General features: G+C 34.4%; 3 protein-coding genes across 3 annotated transcripts; 2 read left to right on the top strand and 1 right to left on the bottom strand.

Annotated features, from left to right (window-relative positions):
• The first annotated feature begins 287 nt into the window (after window positions 1-287).
• Window positions 288-4,355, top strand: LOC141637851 (E3 ubiquitin-protein ligase AIRP2-like). The gene is made up of 5 exons (XM_074447272.1): window positions 288-736; window positions 1,908-2,058; window positions 2,402-2,468; window positions 2,571-2,805; window positions 3,914-4,355. Exons 1-5 carry the CDS (start codon window positions 657-659, stop codon window positions 4,122-4,124), a joined length of 744 nt encoding a protein of 247 aa, XP_074303373.1. The 5' UTR covers window positions 288-656; the 3' UTR covers window positions 4,125-4,355.
• Window positions 4,356-5,001: 646 nt separating this feature from the next.
• Window positions 5,002-9,035, bottom strand: LOC141637848 (uncharacterized). Its single transcript, XM_074447269.1, has 5 exons — window positions 8,767-9,035; window positions 7,008-7,061; window positions 6,541-6,644; window positions 6,131-6,169; window positions 5,002-5,467 (listed from the first exon to the last, which is right to left on the bottom strand). Exons 1-5 carry the CDS (start codon window positions 8,858-8,860, stop codon window positions 5,330-5,332), a joined length of 429 nt encoding a protein of 142 aa, XP_074303370.1. The 5' UTR covers window positions 8,861-9,035; the 3' UTR covers window positions 5,002-5,329.
• An 8,827-nt stretch (window positions 9,036-17,862) lies between these two features.
• LOC141637847 (putative nuclear RNA export factor SDE5) lies at window positions 17,863-22,809 on the top strand. The gene is made up of 11 exons (XM_074447268.1): window positions 17,863-18,198; window positions 19,709-20,313; window positions 20,677-20,702; window positions 20,801-20,863; window positions 20,953-21,026; window positions 21,275-21,483; window positions 21,826-21,908; window positions 22,017-22,141; window positions 22,232-22,341; window positions 22,433-22,497; window positions 22,598-22,809. Exons 2-11 carry the CDS (start codon window positions 19,710-19,712, stop codon window positions 22,712-22,714), a joined length of 1,476 nt encoding a protein of 491 aa, XP_074303369.1. The 5' UTR covers window positions 17,863-18,198; window position 19,709; the 3' UTR covers window positions 22,715-22,809.
• The last annotated feature ends 856 nt before the right edge of the window (window positions 22,810-23,665 follow it).

Here is a 23,665-nt window from a genome sequence, read left to right as displayed (position 1 = left end):
TATTCATCCCTCTCTCCTATCACCATACCCCACATAACTCACAATTCCTTATTTAATTCCCAATTATTCATTCCTCTCTCTAATCTACAAACCCCACCATCTTTGTTTATTCATTTTTTAACTCCCTCCTTAATTCTTATGCCCCAAAACAAAGGGAAGAAAACACTGAATTGGAGGGAGTATTTGTGTTATTATACTAATATCAAACGATTAAATTATGAATACTCAAACAAAAAATCCACGTACCAATCCATTACACAATCCACCTCTCTCTGTTGCTTTTACTCACAAGCAAAAAAAACTCCCAAAAAATATTTTTTTTTAAAGAAAAAAGAAAAAAGTTGGTCTAAAGAAGAAACCAGAAAAATCCATACCTCCAACCTCTTTTAGAGAGAGAAAACCACCTCCCATCCTCTAGAGAGAGAAAGTTAGTGGGTTTGATTTTATCCAAATTTGAGTGCTTTTTTGTGTGTTTGAATTGTGTGCCATTTACTATATAAAGTTCACATTTTTAACCTTTTGATGCTAAAAAACAAGAAAATTCTGTGAATTTATTTATTGGGTTTTGTTTTTTGATATATAATTTATGTTGGGTAATTAATTTTATGTAATTTGGGGAAAAAAATTTGAAGAAAAAGAAGTGTAAATATTAAGAAATGTATGTTGCTTCCATGAGAAAGTCTTTCAAGGATTCTCTAAAAGTTTTGGAAGCAGATATTCAGCATGCTAATACTGTGTAAGTGAATTTTTTTTATCTATTTTACATTTTTACCTCTTTTTTGATGTTTTTATGGTTATTTTATGATAGTTAAGGGTTTATGATTGATGGGTAATTGTTATTTTAGTCAGTTTATGTGAAAAGTTTGTATCTTTATCCTCTATACAGATACTTTGTGTAAAGCGGTCTTACACAAATTTATTGTGAAACAGATGTTTGAATCCGTTTTCGACTATACTATGTAAAACCGTCTTACGCAAGACTAACTGTAACCTCTAAGACTCTTGTTGTGTGTTACCCCTGTAAGAATTGAGGTTAATTTGATTGATTTTGTGGTGATTTTTATCATATGATCTTCACCCTTTGGTTTTGATTAGCTCTTTTGTGGTTTTTGTTGTCAAAGTTGTGATCTTTTTTGTTGTTAATTACTCCCTCCATCACAATCATTTGTTTACATTTTAAATTATCTGTGAGGAGTATTTTAATCTTAGGCAAACAAATGATTGAGACGAACGTTGTATTTTTGTATTTAAGTTTATTATCTGTTTTTGAGTCAATGAATGTTTGCTTTCAACACAAGAAGTGTTGCAGAAGAAAGAAGTGGGGAAATGTCGGTGTGGCGATAGTAGTAAATGAATGGGAGGTGAGAAGTAGTGATTCTAAGTTGGTTGGGATTTTAATGAAGTCCCTTCATTAAACAATTGTTGGATTGAGAGCGAAGTTGGTGAGTTATTCAGTATGATCAATGATGTTCAAAAATATTAACTCTTGAGGGAGCGTGAGATTGTCCACTTTTGGATGTTGCTTAGTCCCGGCATTATGGTTGATATGGTTATTATTCAGATTTGTTTTTCGTATGCTTGTGTCCACTTTTGGATGTTGAATTTCTATTGGAATGATAATGGTGTTCAATGTCGAGGCATGTCTTTGCGTCCCATTACATCTCGTATGATTAGGGCCAAATCTGTCTCCTGTTATTGATTATTCAGATTTGTTTTTCGTATGCTGGTTGTTTGCTAGCTTTATAGTGACAATGCTATGTTACTAAGATAATTATGGTATTTTTTGTGGTATATCTTGTGATTAAACTTTGATTGAGCTGTCGACTTGGTGGAAGTTCGTTCATCTGTGAAAATTGCTTGATTGTTATGCTAGTGAATCTTTCTTATCAAAAAGAGTTCGTTTTCAGGGCATCTGAATTGCCTCGAGAGTATGATGGGGCTTGCCTCCAAATGAGAATGTCATATGCTCCTGCTGCCCACTTCTTGCTCTTCCTGGTTCAGTGGACCGATTGTCAGCTGGCCGGAGCTCTAGGCTTGTTGAGAATTCTCATCTATAAGGTGAATAGTTATTCTTTTTGTCTAGTTGTAACCTGGTGCAGGGCAAAAAGCCAACAACTCCATATTCTTTGGTTTTGGATTATGATCGGATAATGTAAAACTCTCCAAATTGTCCGCACTTTTTTGTCCGTTGGAAGTAACAGTCGTTCAATGCATATTGTTTTGTTAAGACATGTGTAGAGCAACATATGACATATATCCAAGTATTTAATCCCATCTATCCCGCCATTTGCGGGAGCGTTTGAGACATTGGGGTAATGCTTAAGATGATGTCTAATTCTTATTGGGAAGGTTTTAGTTTTTTAGATCTTCGGTGATGATAACCTGTAATCTTCGTCTCCAGGTTTATGTTGATGGTACCACTACTATGTCTACACATGAAAGGAAGGCAAGCATTAGAGAGTTTTATGGTAGGCCTGAATGCTCGATCTTGTTTAACACGAATTTACTGTGTAATGTGTTGTGTTTTTCTCTTTCGTATTCATATGTGAAAATATGTTCATTTTGTGCAGCCGTAATTTATCCTTCCCTACTGCAACTTGAAAGTGGTGTTACTGATACAGAGGATAGAAAACAGAAAGCTGTGTGCGTGGAGAGATACCGTAAAAGAGATGAGGAGGAATATAGGCAGTTCTCTGATATGGATAATGAAAGAGACGAAGAGTGTGGCATTTGCATGGAGAATTACAGTAAAATTCTGCTACCTAATTGTAACCATGTCATGTGCCTAAAATGCTACCGAGAATGGTAACCTTTTCATCCTTTTGATCTCTTTGTATTCCTATTGTATTTTGCTCGCCTCATTTTGTGACATTTACCTAATTGACTAATTTTCAGTTAAAAGAACATCTTCATAGCAGTTCATTAGCTGCTGATGAAAAGTAACCTCCCGACTTTCCTTGTTCACTTCGTCTCCTGAGAGATAGTCTCGTGCTAATATAGTGTGAAACTGACCACCGTGAACGTGTGTTATCAATACCTAACCCATATATTGTTACCCTTTTACATCTATATCTAATTATGAGTCGTGTTGAAACAACCTCTTAGTGTTTCGACGTTTGAACACCAAAAAAGGTTGCATACAGTCGATCTTTTAGACCCTTACCATGCCACATGCAATGGTGTTTCAAGCATTGTCTGACAAACTTGATAGGGATTTCTGTTTGTTCCTTTTTGTCGTCTTTTTTCTACTTTGAGTCAATTGTCATTTGGCTTCTTAACTCATTGAAGAACTTGACCATACTCTTGACTCTTGCGTGTTCTGAGACATTTTAATTCTTAGTCTTGACCTTTTTTTTTTTTTTTCCTTTTTTGGTTTTTTTGTGCTTTAAACTTCTTTCTTAGATTCTTAATTTCATGATTGACCTAATCTCTTAAAAGGGCAAGAGCTTTGAACTGGGCACTTGTTGATTTCCATTTCGCTTGCGCTCCAGCACAGTATTACAATGGAAAAAGCAGCTGCTATGACGATACCTTTGGATTCAATACATTTGCTTTGGTACCAATGTTTTAGGAAAAGATACCTGAGACATAAATTGGGACTACAGTCCCAAATGGAAACATAATGAGTTGGTTTGGATGTCTTCTGTGTCGGAAAAAAATAGTGAATTCTATTATCTGTCCTCTCGGGCAGATCAGTATTTTTTTTTTTTGTTTTTGTTTTTCTTATTTGCTGGATTGGTACTTATGGTAGCCGTAAAGATAGTATTTGATGTTGGCGAGGTTCAAACTCACGTCTAGAGTTCCACCACTTAGGTACTACTCCAACTAAGCTAGCTGATACGGGTTGTGTGTATCAGTTCTCTGTAGTGTCTTGTGAAGTTGCTTATTTCTTTCGTTTCTGCTGATGTTTCAGGCGATCGAGGTCACAGTCATGCCCCTTTTGCCGAGATAGTCTCAAAAGGGTTAACTCAGGCGACTTATGGGTGTTCACCGACAGCAAAGACGTGGTTGATCCTTCAATACTAACCAAGGAGAATCTCAGGAGGTTGTTTATGTATATAGAGAAACTGCCCTTGATTATTCCCGAATCTTTATTCGACGCCTATGATTCTCACCTGAAATGAAGTCATCCATTTCCTTAGAACCTACAGTAGTCTGTTAGTCCCTTGCTATTCCCCAATTGCAGGAGGACCTTGTCTATTTAGATTAGTCATGGGAAAACTCTGCCTTTATTATGGTAGGCAGAAATTGTGTGTTTCGAAAATTCGGTATTTAGGAAAATATGTAAATATTTGTACAGCTCTGTTGATCAGAAATGGGTTTTAAAGAATGAAAACAAAGAACCTAAACAAGTTCATTGTGTTGTACTGTTGTCTACATCTTAACCTTTTTTGGATACTCCATAACAAACGAAGGTGGAGGGATCAATCTCGGTTATTGTAGATTTTGACGCAGTTTTCATTTTGGGTCATACAGACTAAGGCCACGTACATCCGAAACTTGTAACTCGTTGCCTCGTAAACCCAAAAATAAAATGCTGCAGACGAAACGACTGCTTAGTTTAACCAAGCGCACCTGAGGCGTGCCTAGGCGCAGTGAGACGCCAACCAAATCGCATCACACTGAGGCGCATGGAGTGCAAAAGGCGCATGACGCGCACCCAAGGCGCAACTAGTGAGGCGCACACGAGGCGCATTAGTGTGTAATTCTATATTTTTTTTTTCAAAATTCTTTTATTTTACCCTTCTTTTCTAGCCCTTATCCTTAATTTTCACTTTTAAAAACATGTTAGCTCTCTTTAAAACAAAAAAAAAGGACTATTCTCGCACAAAATTTGATTGTAAAATATGGATGTTCTTTTGAAAAATCAATGCGCCTCGTGTGCAAAATGCGTGCGCCTTAGCCCCTTGGGACCCCATCGCCTCAGTGCGCCTTGCGCCTTCTCAAACTAAGACAACGAGCAACCACACCAATCGACCACATCAAAGATAGACATCCGTCTTTTCTGATGCACTGATAAAATTTGCTTTCAGGAGACATAAATCAAATGCCATGTCTTAGAGACTGTTAATTTGTATGCTACCAAACTATCTGTTGTAAACCTCATTGACTGTTCGACAGAACACCACAGCTGGTTTGGCAGGACACCGAAAAGATAGAAAAAGAAAACAAGCTCTTTTTCCCGAAAAGTGAAGAGACGAGATGGGTAAACTACAGAAATGCCCTGCCAAAACCACCAATCAAAATTGGAGTATCTGCCTAGAAAAATGATTAACTACTGGATTACTTAGAGGTATAACTAGAAATCAGGGGTAGACGGAATGTGGTCTTAAGCAGAAGTGCCTGGGACGTCATCTGCCGGAGGTGCTTGTGGAAGAGTAGTTTTTGCGGGTGCTTTTGCAACAGGAGGCGGCTTTGTTGGCCTGTTTGGATGGCATTCTTCAACCTTTTTAGTCGGCATCTCAAACTGCAGCACATATAAAAAAGACACAAGACTTCAGTTTTTTTGCTAACGGGGAAATCATGAAGTCATTAGAGTTTTGAAGATGTATGAAATCCATTACAGCAAATTAACATCAACATCAGATAAAAGTGCCTTCTTTGGCTTTTGAAGTAGGAGGAGCAGTTATGCAAGGACAAATTCATGTGTGGACACGGGTTTGTTACTCGGACACAGGTACGTATGTGTGGACACGGATATATATTCAAGTCTGGAACTCATTATTGACACACCTATGAGGCTCATGGAATTTTCGTTTAGGAAGGACACAACATATCTTGGAAACACGAGTTTTAGTTATAAGTTTAAAATATTTCGATTTTAGGAAATTGAGATATTTTATAGAAAAAATGAGCCTTAAGATAGTAAAAAATCATTCTACACACTTCATGCAAAGATTCAATACCCATAACTTTTGAGTATCTATAGGACTCTTGTATTAGTGTGACGCAACGCCAGTCGCGCCATCAGCATTTCACGGTATTGATAAGGTCATGGACCCATGCAATGATGTATTTTGGCAGACACATGTAATTTGCACAGATCAGTAAAGTTGCGAATAGAACTACTAAGAAATTGCATCTCCCCAAAAAAGCAATTGAAAAAGTTCTCTTAGGAATGCGAACTGACCTTGTAGCCGCAACCAGCAACACAGGCATGGAAGCATTCCTGTAATTGTGGATGAAAACAATGTATTAGATGAGCAGCCTTATTATGGATGGCACATAATATGTTGAAAGAATCGGGACTTCAAACGACATTATAACAAGGATTTCAAACAAGAATGTAAGAAGAGAGTGGACAATGTAAACAAAAAGCGATTTTCCGCTGCCATAGCCACGAGACAATTCTGTGTAGCTATACCAAATAGTTATATTCCACCAAGTCATCGTCCAAGTTAAATTTAATTAATATGAGCACTAGTATTATGTTGTAGCTGACAGTCGTCGATTAGTGCACAATAGCAAGGATCGTTGCACAATACAAATTCAGTACTAGAATATAAGTATCACTATAAATTAAGAAATGATAGTAGAGACCTCTGAGTAAGTTGCAGCCCCGGGAGACCGATCAATGTAAGAGCTCCACTGTTGGTCCTTCAAAACAGGGTCCTTGTAGCATATCTGGTCACATTCACTCACACCTGAAGTAACCGATTTAGATTGTAAGTATATTAAGGCTATGCAAAGGAAGCCTAATGTACGACTAGTCGATCACAAACCCTAATTCGCAAAATCAGCTTAATCTTCAAACTTCACCATGTACAGATGTACTATGGTCTATGGCAGCAACCCAAAAAAACAAATTTTAGTGAACGTTAACGAAAAGAAAGGATTCAGAAGCAAGATGTGATTATCGGACGATTACAAGCTGAATTTAATATATAATTATATACATTATTATAAAGTTGGGTTTTCGAAGAAAAGAAAGTTCCACACTGAAGTCGAAGCTGACCTATAAGATAACTTACAAGGGTCTTCCAATATAAAGAAAGACAAATACTCACATTCATCCCATGTCTCCCCATCTGCACCGCACCCCTTTTTGCAAAATACTCTCCCTACAGGAATAACAAAAACACAAGTCAGAAGTTGAAACCGTAACTGTATTTGTAAACTTGTCATCGCTCAACGGTCAAGGCAGAAATCAGAACACAAAAAACATGAAAAAGAATTCCACATTACTCGAGTTATCAATCACATGTCACTAGAACAAATCACCAACAACAATAAGATAGCTTCATATTTCTTTGCAGTACTATGAAATGTTTCGCTTTTCCAACAAATTTCCCACTTCGACTTTTGTCATGTTTAGCCTCGCTTTTTGGCTACTGTCCTTAACTCAGTAGAGTTATTATGATTGATACCGCAACCATAAAATCCATTACCAGAATCTCAGTAATAAGGGAAAACATTCCAAAAGCAATTTCAATCATTAAAGTACACATTTACTTTCCTTGATATGGTTTAGGAGCAGGAAATTCCTACTCTCTCCACCGGTAAATTGGATGAAATATTTCCCTTCATGAAGGATAGTATAAGTAAAACAGGAGATATCTTAACTGAAGTTGCATTAAAACATTACTAATCAGACGCAACTTTGTATTCACTCTGCTTGAATCATTTGTTTACCTTTGATTATTTATCTTTCACGAAAAATAGAAAAGATGAAAAATTGACTGCGACAGAGAGAGTAGTAAGTTAACGCTCTAATACTCAAAATCAATATCAAATCTTTCAGATTTGGCCGGGGGAGTACAGCATTATTACTACCAAAGCAGTATCGGCTACCAACAGGTATCTAATAAAGTCGAGGCAACATTATCAACCATATCCCACAAATGAATTGGACTACACTCCGACATTTGTCGACCTAATGTTGCAAAGTGATGTACAACATCAACAACAACAACAAAATTTAGTCAACTGACAATGACCAAGAAGCAGCAACTAAAAATCTTGACTCCTTGTTCAAACACCAATAGTTTCACCATTAAGGGTGTAATGGGTCTTCCCCTCGTTGCCAAGACCCCTGAAATGGCTTGACCCAGCTAAGAGGCAGTGAGGCGCGCCATGGCCCATGAAAAATTTGAAGCCAATCTATGTTATATATTCAACAAAATTCCAAAATTTGATAACATTGGACAAAATCAAATGTCTTACATTATGTCATTTCTTGTGAAATAGCATGTCAGTGATGGGATAGGGGGGGCTAGCAAGGGCGCTCGTCTTCCCTCACCTCTCCACCCCGGGAAAATGGAAAATTTTCGATTTTTCCTAATTTACCTCATTTTATTAGTAATTTATCCCCCTAATTTTCTTTGCCCCTAACGACAAATCCTAGTTCCGCCACTGAAGGTAAACTTGACAATGATACAATAAATATGATACATTCATCTATCACAAATTTTCAAACATAATAATAATTCTCAATAAGCAAAACATAATGCTAAATTCACCAGCTCCTATAATTGATCAAACAATCAACCCCAGCATCAATACATCAACCAACATAATCATAACCCAGAATCCTATAATTGATCAAATAAGCTCAATTATCTCATAAAAAGTCATACCCAACAAAATTCATCAAAAACACATGACAACAAATACATAAAAACTCCATCTTTTGACATCACCAACCAAAAAAAATCCCAGAAATAAACACACATATAAAATTCAAAAAACCCAACATATAAAGAATCAAACTTTATCAAAAAAGAAGCATAAAAAACAATAAATTTACTGAAATTAATAGAAAAATACATGGAATTTGGGTGAGTGCAGCATATTTGTGGGTGCATTGATTTCCACAAGGTGATGCCCATTGTTGAGGAATTATGTCTCCTATTTCTTTCATTTTATTTTTTTTCCTATAAATTTTATTTTATTTTTTGTTTTTTTTTCAATTTTTTTGAAAAAATTAAATCATGGGTCCTTTTTATTGTGGACAAAGTTTGAAACCTTGGAGAAAGACAAATGGGAAGAGAGTGGGAGGAATGAATGTGGGAGGGATGGATTAATGGAAGGGTATTTTGGTCATTTTTAGTTGGACTAAGTTTTGTAAATTTCACGACCAATGGTCCAACACAAATGTGGTAAAACATGGCCATCAACTAACGTACGCCTCCATAAAAATAATTAGTGTGTTTTTGGAACAAATAAAAATAAGGGATATCCCTTTATTTTTCGACTTTCTACATGGTACCCTTACATTTTTTAAAACATATATGGTACCCCTAATTGTTGTCATTATCCCTAAGTGTACCCTTAAATTTTAGGGGTACATTTAGTGATAATGACAACAATTAAGGGTACCATGTATGTTTTAATAAGTGTATGGGTACCATGTAGAAAGTCGAAAAATTAAGGGGTACCATGTAGAATAATAACGTTTAAAAATGAAAAAAAAAATCAACAGGAAAAAAATATAGTTATAAAATTGGGTATACGTATGATTGGGAAGCGCAAACTCGAAACATAAAAGAATGGCGGGTCTAAGGTGACTTCACCGAAAAAAAGAAAAAAAAAATCAGTTTATTTCGCTTGTAAATTTAGAAGGGTTGACACTTGGTTAAATTCCATCAATATCATGACAAGCTCCTATGGTGAGCGGATTGATTAATGATTATTCACACTATTATTCATGATGCTCATTTTAAAAGAAAGTTTTTTTATATTGCTACTACAAGTAATCAGGTTTTTGAAAACTACTATCAAAGTACTTTAGGTTCGGTATTAAAAATACAATCAATTAACACGGAAGCCTGAATTTTCATTTGGAAGACTAAAATACCTTTTTTTTTTTTTTTTTTTTTTTACCTCCCCTCATTTGTTTCCCAATCATAAAACACTTTTAACCTTTTATCAAATTTCTATCTTCTAAATCCTAAATCACCTGCAAATCATCCTGCTAAGTGATTTGAATATTTTTCACGATTTTCACCTAATTATTTATCTTATAGTTCATCTCATTCACCTAAGTTACCTTTAATAATCAAAATATACTGCTTTCTTCTCTAACAACAACCAATTAATTGTGTTTTTCTATCACTCTAATTGTTTCGATCATATCATATCACTAAAATAGTCCCTGTATCCATGAGTTGAATATGGGTTTTCAAAATTGCACTTAAGAAACCTTATTCTTCCGGGGTTGTCACCTTCGACTTTGCTACAAAATTTTAAAAAACCAACTCAAATTTCATAGACATAAAACTTGAATGATAAATCATAATTTGAAAACATAAAAGGTTAAATCAAAAGTTAAAGTGAAAGCTTAGTTGGTTACTTGATATTTTGACACTTCGTAGTAATATAGATTGAAGGAAACAGAGAATCAAAATCCAATTGATGAGACGAGAGAAATCAGAGAGAAAAACGGAAGAGAGATTAAGGGAGCCCAAATTCTCATTTGTGACGGACATTTTTCGTCATAAGCTTGTGACCTCTTAAGTCTCACATGATGCAAGTGGGATAATAAGTGGGAAAACAAATAGAAAAGAATTTGTGTGATGTCGTAAACTTGTGAACGTCACAAGGAAGACTTGTTTTTAATGGAGAGTTTCATGTAACATGGGTAATTAATGTTATAAGGAAGATGGAAAGGCCAAAATAGGAATAAGAAATATGACTAAATCTAAATATTTGAAATAAATAGTTTATTTTTTGGTGCGATGAAATAAATAGTTGAGATTCATGCATTTTGGCTCGTTTAATAAATTGGTAATATTTTAATACCGAGCCTTTGATTGTGGTAACATTTTTTTTTAAAAAATATTTTGGTAGCAGTTTTTAAAAACTGCATTACTTGTGGTATGAGTTATCAAAAATACTCTAAAAAAAACTAAATTAATTAAGAGGATAATGGGCTTTTGCGTAGGTTAACCCTTAACAAAAATAGTTTCTAATCGAAAAATAAATATTTTAAGAATGGTATTAGTGGGGGTGTTTAGTAAATAGCATATTGACCGATTTTTAACATATTCAAGAGTTTTAGCATGTTTAACCAATCAATATGCTAACTAGGTTAGAACTCGTGTCATAGCACGACATTTTATAGTGTGGTCTTATATAGAGTGTATCAAAATTAAAAAAATTTACATAAAATATCTATGGTTTTAATTTAATGTTATAATTTACTAAATTTAATAATGTATAATGATATTATTAAGAGGTAAAAAGAGGATACTTACCACCATTAGTTGATACTTGAATTATCTTTGTCTTAAACTCTATTATTTTTAATAAAATTAAATGTACAAGTATTGACACTAATTAAGAATTACAACAATTATTTAGTCGTAACATATATATATATATATATATATTTATTTATATATATATATATATAGAGAGAAGAGATCAACTAAGGTCTTTAGATATATTAAGTCCATAAGTCCTATTGTGAGCCATTGGATGGAGGGAGATGGATGGCCAAGATCAACCTCCAAAAGTGTGTTTATGGACTAATATCACTCATTCTCTCCTCCTTCACTAATCCTTCTAATTAATCACTAATTCACTATAACTTATTTTCCTCTCATCCACTTCTCTCACATATCACACAACTCATCTTCTCTCTAAAACCCCAAAAAATAAAAACCCAAAAAATCCAAATAAATAAAAAACCCAAAACCCAAATAAATAAATAAAACCCAAAAAATCCAATTAAATCAAAAAACCCAAAAAATCCAATTAAATCAAAAAACCCAAATAAATCATTCATTCTTCTCTTCCTCATTCACCACCACCCACCACTATCCCACCCGACACCAACTCACCACCCACCACCGCCGCCACCACACCGCCGCCACCTTTTTATTTTTATTTTTCGCCTCGTTTTTTTTTTTTTTTTTTTTTTTTTTTTTTTTTTTCGTTTATTGTTAATTTGTATGTTTTGAGTTGTTTTTTCCATTCATTATTTTTTTTGTCTTTTATTTTATTTTAGTTGTCTTTTATTTTGTTAGTTCTCATTTTTTTATTCATTTTCTTAAATCTCTTCTTGTTATACGTTTTTTTTTAAGATTTCGTGTTTTAAATCTCGTTTTTTTTTTGTGAGATACTTTTTTTTCATCTAAGACAAAAATGGACTAAAGTTATACAAAAACGAACCAAAGTTATACAAAAATAGACCAAAGTTATACAAAAAATGAACCAAAGTTATACAAAAATGAACCAAAGTTATACAAAAATGGACTAAAGTTATACAAAAATGAACCAAAGTTATACAAAACTGGACCAAAGTTATACAAACATGAACCAAAGTTATACAAAAATAGACCAAAGTTATACAAAAATAGACCAAAGTTATACAAAAAAAAGACCAAAGTTATACAAAAATTGGACTAAAGTTATACAAAAAATTGGACTAAAGTTATACAAAAATGAACCAAAGTTATACAAAAATGAACCAAAGTTATACAAAAATTGGACTAAAGTTATACAAAAAATTGGACAAAGTTATACAAAAATGAACCAAAGTTATACAAAAATGGAATAAAGTTATACAAAAATGGAATAAAGTTATACAAATATGGATTAAAGTTAGACAAATATGGACTAACTTTAGTCAATTTTTGTATAACTTTGGTTCTTTTTTGTATAACTTTGGTTCATTTTTGTATAACTTTTGTCCAATTTTTGTATAACTTTAGTTCAATTTTTTTGTATAACTTTAGTCAATTTTTGTATAACTTTGGTTTTTTTTTGTATAACTTTGGTGCATTTTTGTATAACTTTAGTCAATTTTTGTATAACTTTGGTTCATTTTTGTATAACTTTGGTTCATTTTTGTAACTTTAGTCCATTTTTTGTATAACTTTGGTGCATTTTTGTATAACTTTGGTGCATTTTTGTATAACTCTGGTCTATTTTTGTATAACTTTGGTTCATTTTTGTAAAACTTTGGTGCATTTTTGTATAACTCTGGCTCATTTTTGTATAATTTTAGCTCATTGTTGTATGACTTTAGTCCAATTTTTGTATAACTTTAGTCTTTTTTTGTATAACTTTGGTCTATTTTTCTATAACTTCAGTCCATTGTTGTATGACTTTAGTCCATTGTTGTATGACTTTAGTCCAATTTTTGTATAACTTTAGTCTTTTTTTGTATAACTTTGGTCTTTTTTTGTATAACTTGATCTATTTTTTGTATAACTTCAAAATCAAAATTGTATAACTTTAGTCCAAAATTGTATAACTTTAATGCACGCAGTGTATAACTTTAATAGACAAGATGTATAACTTTAATGCACCCAGTGTATAACTTTAATGTTTTAAGTGTATAACTTTAGTCGTAAATAGTATAACTTTTATAAAAACCAAATAAATATGAAAAATCGTAATTAATCAACAAATATTAAATCTGAAAAAAAAAAATAATAACAAAAACCAAAAAAACTCATAATAACAAAAACAAAAAACCAAATAACAATAATAAAACCAAAAAACCAACAAATCAACCCGAAATCTGAAATAAACCAAATAACAATAAAAAAAACCAAATTTAAATATCGTGTGTATAACTCTAATGCACGCAGTGTATAACTTTAATAGACAAGATGTATAACTTTAGTCCAAAAAATCAAATAACAATAACAACCAAATAAAAAAATAAAAAATAAAAACAAAAACAAAAAACAAAAACAAAACAAAAAACAAAGAACAAAACCAAAAAAAAAATGGAACCAAAAACAATAAAAACAATAAAAACAAAGAACAAAACCAAAAACCAAAAACAATAATAACAATAACAAAACCAAACTATAAAAACTAGATCTAAAATCAAAGTCAATCCAAACATCATCAAAAGAAATACATAAACCAAACATGAATCCAAACGCCATCGGTCTAGATTTGTTGATTTTACTATAATTTTATGTAATTTTTAGGAATATAAAAAAAAAAACACCCAACCACAAGTTAAAAACATGAAAATCAGCACAAACAAACACCCAACCACAAAAAAACGGAAGATAATCAAACAAATCATCAATACCCAACCACAAATAAAAAAAAAAAAACTGAAAAAGAGAGAACGATGGCCGACAACCAGCACAACCGTCGCCCATAAAACCACCAGCGATCCATAACCGTCACCCTCCGCCCCAGATCTAAAAAAAAAAAGAAAAAAGGAGGGTGGAGGTCAGCCGGAGGTGTTGGGCGGGGTAGTCGGGTTCTGTGGTGGTGTCGTGGTAGATGGAGGAAATGGCGAGATGTCGTGGTGGAGGGAAATGGCGAGATGTCGTGGTAGAAGGGAGGTCGTGGTGGAGGGATGTGGGCTGGGAGGAGGGAGGTCGGGTGGGGGCTGGGTAGAAGGGAGGTCGGAGGAGCCGAGAAGGAAGGAGGAAAAGGGAGGGTGGCCGGTTGAGCCGTGGGTGAGGAGAAGGAGGAGGTTGAGCCGTGGGTGACGGGTGGTGGCCGGGCAATCAAAAAATGTTAATTTAATAATCTTAGTTTGCTAATTAATTACCAAACACTTAAACTAATTAGGCTAATTATAATATGTTGGCCAAACCTTCTAATAAAATCTGACATCTATAATATGCTTTTACAATATGTTTATGCTGAATTAACCGTTGATTACCAAACAGGGCAATCATATTTTTTGCCAAGATGCGCAAGTTCACCTGAAGAAAAAACGCCCACGAATTTCATAACGTTTCCCTTCTTAACTGTTACCAATCACTTTCTTCCTTCGTAAGCGTTACGTCTCACTTCTTCGTCCCAACTTCTCTTAAATTCGCGAGTTATACATTTACTAATTTTCAAATCTCACAACTCTTCATAATTTAATTCAACTATTCATTCGAGAACAACAATTTATTTCAAAAATCAAATCAACGTTATTCAACTTCACAACTCAAAGTATTAAGGTAATTTCTCAATATTAGTTTTTAATATCAAATCTATAATTGCAACATGTACTTTATTTAACCTTTAACACAAATTTTGTATAGATCATATTCGGCAATTCGCATATTAATTTTCATATTTCTCGTATACAAATTGTGTGAAGTACACATATTTTAACACTTATAAAAGATAATTAACAACAAATAATTTCGAACTGCGAGAGTAATTATTACTCCTTCCGTACCAAACCAATGGTAACATTTACCTAATATAGTCGTACCACACCAATGGTAACATTTCTTATTTGGCCCACAACATTACAAATTATCCTTATACCCGTTTGATATTTACATAAAATGTCACTACATACTTCACCTACCAACTCACAATTAAACCCACAATTACATACCCCACCTATTTTCTTCCCTCTTTACCCCTTCTTTTACCCTCTTTTCTTAAAAACCCCACTTTTTACCACGTTACCATATGTATGGTACGAAGGGAGTATCATTATCTTCAATTTGGAGTAATGTCACCCCTATACCTTTCTCCAACATTGTTCTTCACGAGGGTCAACGATACATGTTTCAACACAACTTTCAATTAGTTCATTCTTAATTAAAGATTTATTAAAAGATTGGATTATCACTAATTAGGGTTTTATTATCTCTTATCTTAACATGCATAAAGTTTAAATGGTGTAAAATGGCTAAATATATAATGGGGTGAAATATGATTTAAGACAAATTTCCATATTGCTTGTATGTTAATAAATAGGAGTTTTTGATATGTTTGAGTTAGAATATGAGAATTTACGCTAAGAGAAACTTATAGTTTTAGTTGTTATTAGATTTCAAACGACATGAATTGGATAATCTAATTTCTCATATTGAGAAAGTCACGAGTATTTTACTGAAATGACTAATCTTAATTCTACATGCATCTCATTTTAGTGGAGATTGATGTACACAAAGGTGTTACCTGTTGGAAGTGTTGCTTTAAAAGAAACTTTGTTACCTCACATTGGTAGAATAAGTTGGAATTTTATAATTTATAAGTGATCATTTGGTTTATACTACTAATATGTGTAGTGGTGAAGAGGCTCTACCACCACACAAGCGCGTGCACGCCACACCGGGTCGGGCTCGGGCACGGGGCCCTGGTCTCTGGGAGAGCACCTGCAGTGCGGGCCATCGGCTCCTATTGGAAATGAGATCACTTATTTCTATATATTTTTTTGCACAATTTCCAAGTTTGATAGTTCAGTCTTCTATACTGATTGTCGCGGTTTTCCCACACGGATTACTCAGTCTTCTAAACCGAGTGTTGTTCTCTCCATGCTAAATGTGCAGTCTTCTAAAAACAAATTACAAGACGATATTTAATACGTATTTAGATCCTTCCTTTTGTGCCTATAAATACTACCTCTTTTGCCATTCTAAAATACACAACTAATTATTCTCTTCTCTTTAATTTTTCTCTAAATATTTCTCTTACTCTAAGTTGATATTTAGCAACGTTCTGGAATTACTTCTCATTCTGAGTCTTTGTCGTACACCTTAGGCTCGGAGGTCGTGTATTCTTTTGGGTTGGTTGTCAAGAGGCCGTGTGTATCTAGCGGGGCAGATTCAATTTTATGGCAGTGATGGTCATCACGCCACCACAAAATCTCTCCTTTGTTGTGTAAGATTTACTGTTCATTGTTTTCGTATAGTCACTTCACCTATATTAGCATAAGAACTTGCCAAGGTGACGAGGATGAATACATTGGTGGAGCTAGGGGCCCCTCATCCTTTTTGGCGGTTGAAATTTTCGAAGTTTTTAATTAAATATTTCGAATTTTTTTCGAGTGTACCTAATATTATTACTCATCCGCGCCCCCTAAAATTTTTTTGCCCCCTAAACTCAAATCCTTGTTTCGCAACTGGATGAATATCGTAGCTCTTATTTTTAACTTTTCATGCATATAAGGTTCGTCGTTTACTATTAAGTATTTTAGGAGATTGATTTGACATTTTTTTCGCCGGAGTCGGGATCTGTAAAATATCGACCCTTGACCTTGATAGTCCGTATGATCCGTTAGTTTTGGGTCGAAATCCGACTCAATCCAATTAACCTAATGGGAAAAAAAGGTAAGTTTGATTACATGTTAATATAATTTATAAATTTTATTAAAATATTAATATTTATTTATAAATGTAAAATAACAATTAAACATATTCATTTGACTATTTTGAATTACTAACTTGATTAAAAAACTCACTTGATATAACTTTTGTATCATTTAATAATAAAAATGATTATTAAAATTACTTAATTTTTATAATTATTTTAGTATAAGTATGCCAAGTAATGATTATGATTAAAATATTATTATATATCATAATTTTTTGAAATTATTTGTGTTGATTTAAAAAAAAAATGAAAAAATAAAGGTGCTAACAATCTTTTTTTTTTTTTTACCCGAGGACCACGTATCTGCCCGCCCCAAGACCCGACCCATTTGCCAAGTCTAGTAGTCTCCCTTAGACTTGGCAAAGTTAACCCGACCCGAATGGGCGGGCTTGAATCACCTGACATGTACGATAATACACAACCCGACATCTCTCTCTGAACTAAGGATCTGAGATTGACGCGACCAAATCGTCCCGAATGTTTATAGTTGCACACACTTCATTATCCGTAAGTAACTTTTTATTTAACTTGATAATAACAGACTCGAAAAAAAGCCGAAACTAAATTGCTCCTAGGACCCAACCCGAAATCAATTTAACCTAAAAATAACTCGATTCAAACCCGACCCAGATGACCGGTTTATCATATCTACCCTTTCTTATTTCACACAAAAATAGAGGAAATACTCAAAATCCCAAATAAATTTAGAGTTTGAGACCACTTGAAATCTTGATAGCAATAACCGCCAAGATTATTCTCTGTGTCCTGTCCTTGGGACCAAGTGACCCAACTTAAACTGTAAAGACATTAAAGACATTGATACAGTCAATCATTTCAACACTTTCACTTGAAAGTAGTTGAAACATGAATTCTGTATATACATAAACTTGTGCTATAAAGGGTAGCATAGATTCATCATATATTCTTATTTAAGGTGGACATATCCGTCTTAAACAAGAAACAGATCAAATAAGTAGTAGATTCATATCATAAATGCAGTAGTTATTTTTGGGCATGCTTAAGGATATGGTAGCAAACTAGCAGTGTTTGAATAACGGATTTATCTACTTTAGAAAACAATGATTTAATGTTTGGTGGTGTTACTTTTTGTGATTCTTGAGCATTGAATCCATACCCAATTCAAGAAAGTCATCAGATTGTTAACAAGTAAGTTTCTTTCAATTACCCAACTATCTATGGTATTTGATCCGTTTTAAGTTTAAGACGGAAAATAATTTGTGCACCATCAGTATTCAGTAATCTTCTGTTTTAAGTTCAATTTTTTGATGATGGGTTTGATTAATTATATGGTTTTTATTGTAAAGTTTTGATCTTTATGATTTGGGTTTGCTGAGTTAGGTCATATAGTTCATTTAATGTGCTGTATTGCCTTGCATTGTGGTTAATCTTCTTGAATGATAGCATTTTGTGGTATCTTGATTACCATATGATGGTTTAATGGTAGATTTTCTGGCATCTTTCTTGTATTTGATGCCCTTTTGGTTTATAACTGTGAATTAAACCAGAAAATAGAATCAAGAACTGTAGAAAAATGCAGGACTGTTAGGAACTAGGAAGTTTGAAAATCGGAACTTGACCTAACACTAACAGTATTAGATATTAGATTAATGAGTGGTAGGTTTTGCTGGGGGTAAATCGGAAAATATCATACTAATGTGACGGAGTGGTGGTGGCAGCAGTCCCAACTCTCAATAGGTCTTAGGGGTTCTCATTTCGCCAATGTTTGAGTTTTGTTTGCATTTGTGCAATATACAGTATGGTTTAATCATTAATGGACTTATTTGCTTCTAAATTCTAATGCACCCAAACAAGAATAACTGAATAAGTTGTTTGGAGAAGACGAGAGAGGGGAAGAGACGGTATGGGGAAGCGTGACAGGTGGAACTTGTAGGTACGATATAGTGATCCTATAACAGAAAACTGTTTTATTGCAGGCTCTATTTACTTATGGTAACTAACACTTTTATGTGGCATTAAATGTGCATCAAGGTTTCATCTTTTTGATACAAATCAAAATGATGTGTATCATGTTTCTTGTTGCATGATGCCATCAACAACTTAGATTCACTGCAATTTATCTCGAGTTTATATTCTTGACTGCTGTGAAAGAAAGAGTGAAATAGAAAGACTCACTATTGTTTCAAGATAAAATGGACTAATTCAAAATGGCTCTTAAAGCTGTTTGTCCTTCGTTTTTTTCAGGAAGTTGTAGAAGCTTATCTCGTTTTTGGTTAAGGGTCAATTGGAAAAACCTTTTTTTTATTGAAAGGGGAAAGGGTGCAAGTGTTCAGCCGCAACTTAGAAGGCACCTGGTTGTTGATAGAAAACGATTGAACAGTTGTAATATTGCTTCCTGCATTAAAAATGCCTCTGCTCCTTTGTTGCGTAGACATGTTAACCCATATGTTAACCCATGTGTCATTTGTCAAGTTGTTTATCGGTTTATTTAATACCTTTTTAGTCTTGTAAATAGAGCTTTTTTACGCTTCTTCTTTGATATTATCGCCTACTTTTACAATCTTAATTTTCCTTTTCATGCCATTTCTACACTACGTAGTATTCACTTACACTATAGGTGTTGGAGCATTTTGCCCCTGCGACAGTTCTTCTCTTTTGTGTTTCTAACTTCTTTCTCTTGTTTGTGATGCGTTAACAGAATGGAGGCACCGTCAGTTACACCAGAGTTCGCCAGCGAAGACAAGGACTTGAAGAGTCTGCTTGATGCCTTTGGTTCAAAATTCTCTCTTCAAGATATAGCTTCTGCTTTTTGCAAGGCAGGCCGAGATCCAGATTTGGCAGGCCAGATCCTGAGTGAAACGCAGCAAAGCCCGTCAACTCATGAAATGCATGTCTCGAATGTACCGTTGACAAGTAGAACCCATTCCCGAGCTTCTAAGGTCAATGGCTTTTGTGAGACACAACATGCAAATGGTAATGGCTTGAAAGCAACAATTTCAAAAAGAAATCCCGCTTCAATGGGAACTGTTTCAGGTGTTCTTGGGAACTATTATGTGTGGCGCGCTACTAATTCAAATGGAAATCCTAATGGAACAAAGCCTTTGAAAGTAGATGCAAGTGAGTCCTCAATGCCTGTGAGTTTCACTGATCATTCCCTAGAATCAAAGGATGCCAATTCGCGGACTTTTGAGGATTCATCTTTAAAAAAGGATGCCAATATGAATGATGATGTTGAGGAATTCCTCTTTGAAATGCTTGGACGGGGATTTCAACTCGAACGAAGTGCTATTCATGAAGTTTTAGGTAATGATTTAGCATCTTCCTTACCGAGTGATTGGTGCTCCTTGCTTATCCCCGTTGCCTTTTTAATAGTTCTTGGTTATAGGATGTTGTCTTGAATTTATCCTTTGATGTTTGGGATCGTACCCTTTTCTAATTACGAAATTTGTTCTGCATGGTTGGTTCCTATGTATGTTAGTGCATCAGAGGATCCGGTAATGGACCTTACAGAGAAGGATGAGGAAAGGGTGGGTGTGGCTTTGATTGGTGCAATACCAATTTCTAACTGCTCTATGAGCCTATGATTATAGGCAATTAAATATTTCGGGATGCTTTAACTCAGTTAAGCATATACATGCAACTACTAATAAACGGTAATTGTATCAGGTCAATGTGGATACGACATGAGGAAGGTATGTCTCATTTATCTTACTGGTTTTCTCTGCTTAAATTATGTTCTTTTTTTCCTTGTATAGTACAATGCACACATTTATATTCTTAATTAATGCAGAGCATGGAGACATTACTTGATCTTGCAGCTGCAAACCTCGACAAACGATATGATGTTCATAAGGTATGATCTGTGACTATTTTTCTCCAGTGAAATATTTTGCAACTTGCAGCTCTCTAACAATTTAAGTATTTTTTTGTTAATGTCTACAGAGTAATAATTTGCATTCCGACCCTGAAACTTTTCCATCACGGAACCAAGCACGACAACAAAAAGTCGCTGAGAGGTCTTTTCCTTAACCTTTCGATTCTCACTGCCTAGGTCTTAAAAGATCAGACTGTGCATCTTTTATGTGTTTTCTATTTTGTTATCCTCCAATATCGAAAGGAGTTTGGAATTTTGATTCAAGCCACAAAAATGATTTACTGCAATTAGTTAAATTTTCAGTATTTTCGCATCCTTCTTGCCCTCGTAGAATTTTGTTAAGAGCACCATGGTAATGGACCTAATAATCTTCATGAATACTGACTTAAGGCAACCGAGCGGGATATATGAGCAGCAACAGGAGGTTTTAACTTCATTGTTCCATGCTCCTGAACGGCCTGGTTCAATTTTAAGTGCTTCTATTAAGAAATCGGCGAGGAGATCTAGGGCACCTGAAGGAATGGTAGCTGAACTTCCGGAGGACATCTCTTATGAACATACGGTTATCCCTACAATGCCTCGTGTTCCTAGAGTGATAGGTATCTCTATTTTTAGGATCTTTGAATTTGTTGGAAATATCAATTCTTAATCTTATATAATTAAACACGCTGGTCGCTGATCTATTCCTTTCATAAAAATTGGGCACGAGTCATAAGATGAATTTTTAGACATTATTTTTGTGGAGCAATCGAGCCTTATTCACCGCTATTCTTTTTCATCGTATAAAGTTTCCGATCTCATTAGACGAGATTATTCCCAATTCCCTATTTTTTGGTTTTGAAATCTAATATAAATGGTCACTGCCTGGTTTGCGCTTATTATGCTAGATTTTATGTTTCTGTGTTCCTGAATGTTAGATTTTATGCTTCTCTGTCCCTTAGTTGAAGCTGATGATGATCCTTATCAGATCCTTCGCAAAGCTGTTAAAGAACACCGTGATACCATGAAGGAATACTACAGAGCCGTAAGTTTTTTTTGGTCGCATTCCCTGCAGCCTTGAATCTCCTACTAGTCTTTATCTAAATGTTGGTGAACTGAGATTTCTGATGAATGGCCACCACTTCGGTACTAGGCTACCGAAGCTTTTGCAAGTGGGGATCGTGCTCGAGCCACCTTGCTGCTGGAGAAGGGACAATATTTTTACAATATGGCCCGTGAAGCTGACGAAGAATCCGCCTCAAAAATATTCGAGACTAGGTGAGTAACTAAGTATCCATTGAGGCGAAGGCGGTTATACCCGCCTTAAATTAGGTGCACGTGTTTTTTCTTACGACTGTTTTTTAACAGCGGGAATGCTGAGGTGCAAGATGACATGTCTCTCGATTTGCAAGATCATGAAGTCAGAGAGGCAATACAACTTGTTAAATATCACCTACGTACACTTTCGGGTATTTCATGTGAGTCATCACTCCTCACTCCGCCTTCAAACTTTTGTTCTCATTTCTCGTTGTCTCTTACAATATCATCTATATGTTGTTTTTGTTCTAGCAATCAAGAATCTGAAAGTCATGATTGGGAGTGATGGACGAGATGCTGAAAGACGCAAGCGATTGGTAAGGCCGCGTTAATCTTTCTATGTTCCTTTTTTTTATTTGTTATCCGCTATATTTGGATGAAGGCAAGGAAGATCACAATGTATTGTATGTTTGTCAGGTTATAAAACTACTTGAGAGGGAGACGGTAAAATGGACAGAAGATGACACCGGGGGTACAATACTAATACGCATGGACGAAATAAAACCAGAGTCTCTTAGTTTTGTTAGAAAATGAAGAGTGTGTTTACATATGGACTCTTTTTTCCAGCTCTTCATTTATCAACTTTTGTAATTTGTAATTTTTGGAAAGAGGACAAACTCTTACTTCTGAAGCTCTTGATCGGAAACCATCGGAAACCACCTGACTCATGATCGGAAACTTAATTTACTTGTGTTTTGTAGAATGTCAGGTAAAAAAGCCCTGGTAAAACGCCCCTTTTCTTCCGAAGTTCATGCCATTAAGTTTATATCGAGTAGAGACTCACGAACTTAGTTTCAGCTAAATCGGTCGCAACACGTCACAAATGAGAATTTGTGAATATGTTGGCCCTCCTTCTCCCCAAGTTAATATTCATAGTAATTTCGAGGTGGTTTGATAGCCGGTGGTTTCAACTTACCTCCCTCATTCGAAAGGATGAGATAGGTTGGTCCTAACCTAGAGGATCAATCTAGTTTTCTTACCTTATCAAAAAAAAAATAAAATGACGGATCATCAGAGGTCAGTTGTTCTTGTCTCTCTTTGACCTTTAATAACTCGAATAAATTATTACGAGCAAATATTTTAAAACTATAAATCTGACTTGTTTCACCTAGAAAATATGGAATAACAAATACGGAGTAATAAAAGAATTAAGATTTATAGTCATCTCAATTATTTATGTTTACCTTTAAAATAGGGTTATTTCATAACAATAATTCATCTTATTGGTGGTCTGCAATAATCACTTCATCCTATTAATAATCCCAATTAAATCCAACCTACACATCATACCTTCTAATAACGAACCAGCTGATATTTTGTGATGTTTATGTGTATCAAATAAACCAAGTTCAAATAAAAAAAATAAAAAAATAAATCAAGTTTTGATTCATCACTTGAAAATATTACACATAAACTTCACATATACAAATTAGATTGTCCAAAAACTATCAAATATTCCAACATAAACTTCAAAAAATATCAGCT

Source organism: Silene latifolia, unplaced genomic scaffold, assembly GCF_048544455.1.
Source record: "Silene latifolia isolate original U9 population unplaced genomic scaffold, ASM4854445v1 scaffold_150, whole genome shotgun sequence".
Lineage (NCBI taxonomy): Eukaryota > Viridiplantae > Streptophyta > Magnoliopsida > Caryophyllales > Caryophyllaceae > Silene > Silene latifolia.
Note: the sequence above shows the minus strand (reverse complement) of the source record. Positions and strands in the feature narration are given on the sequence as shown.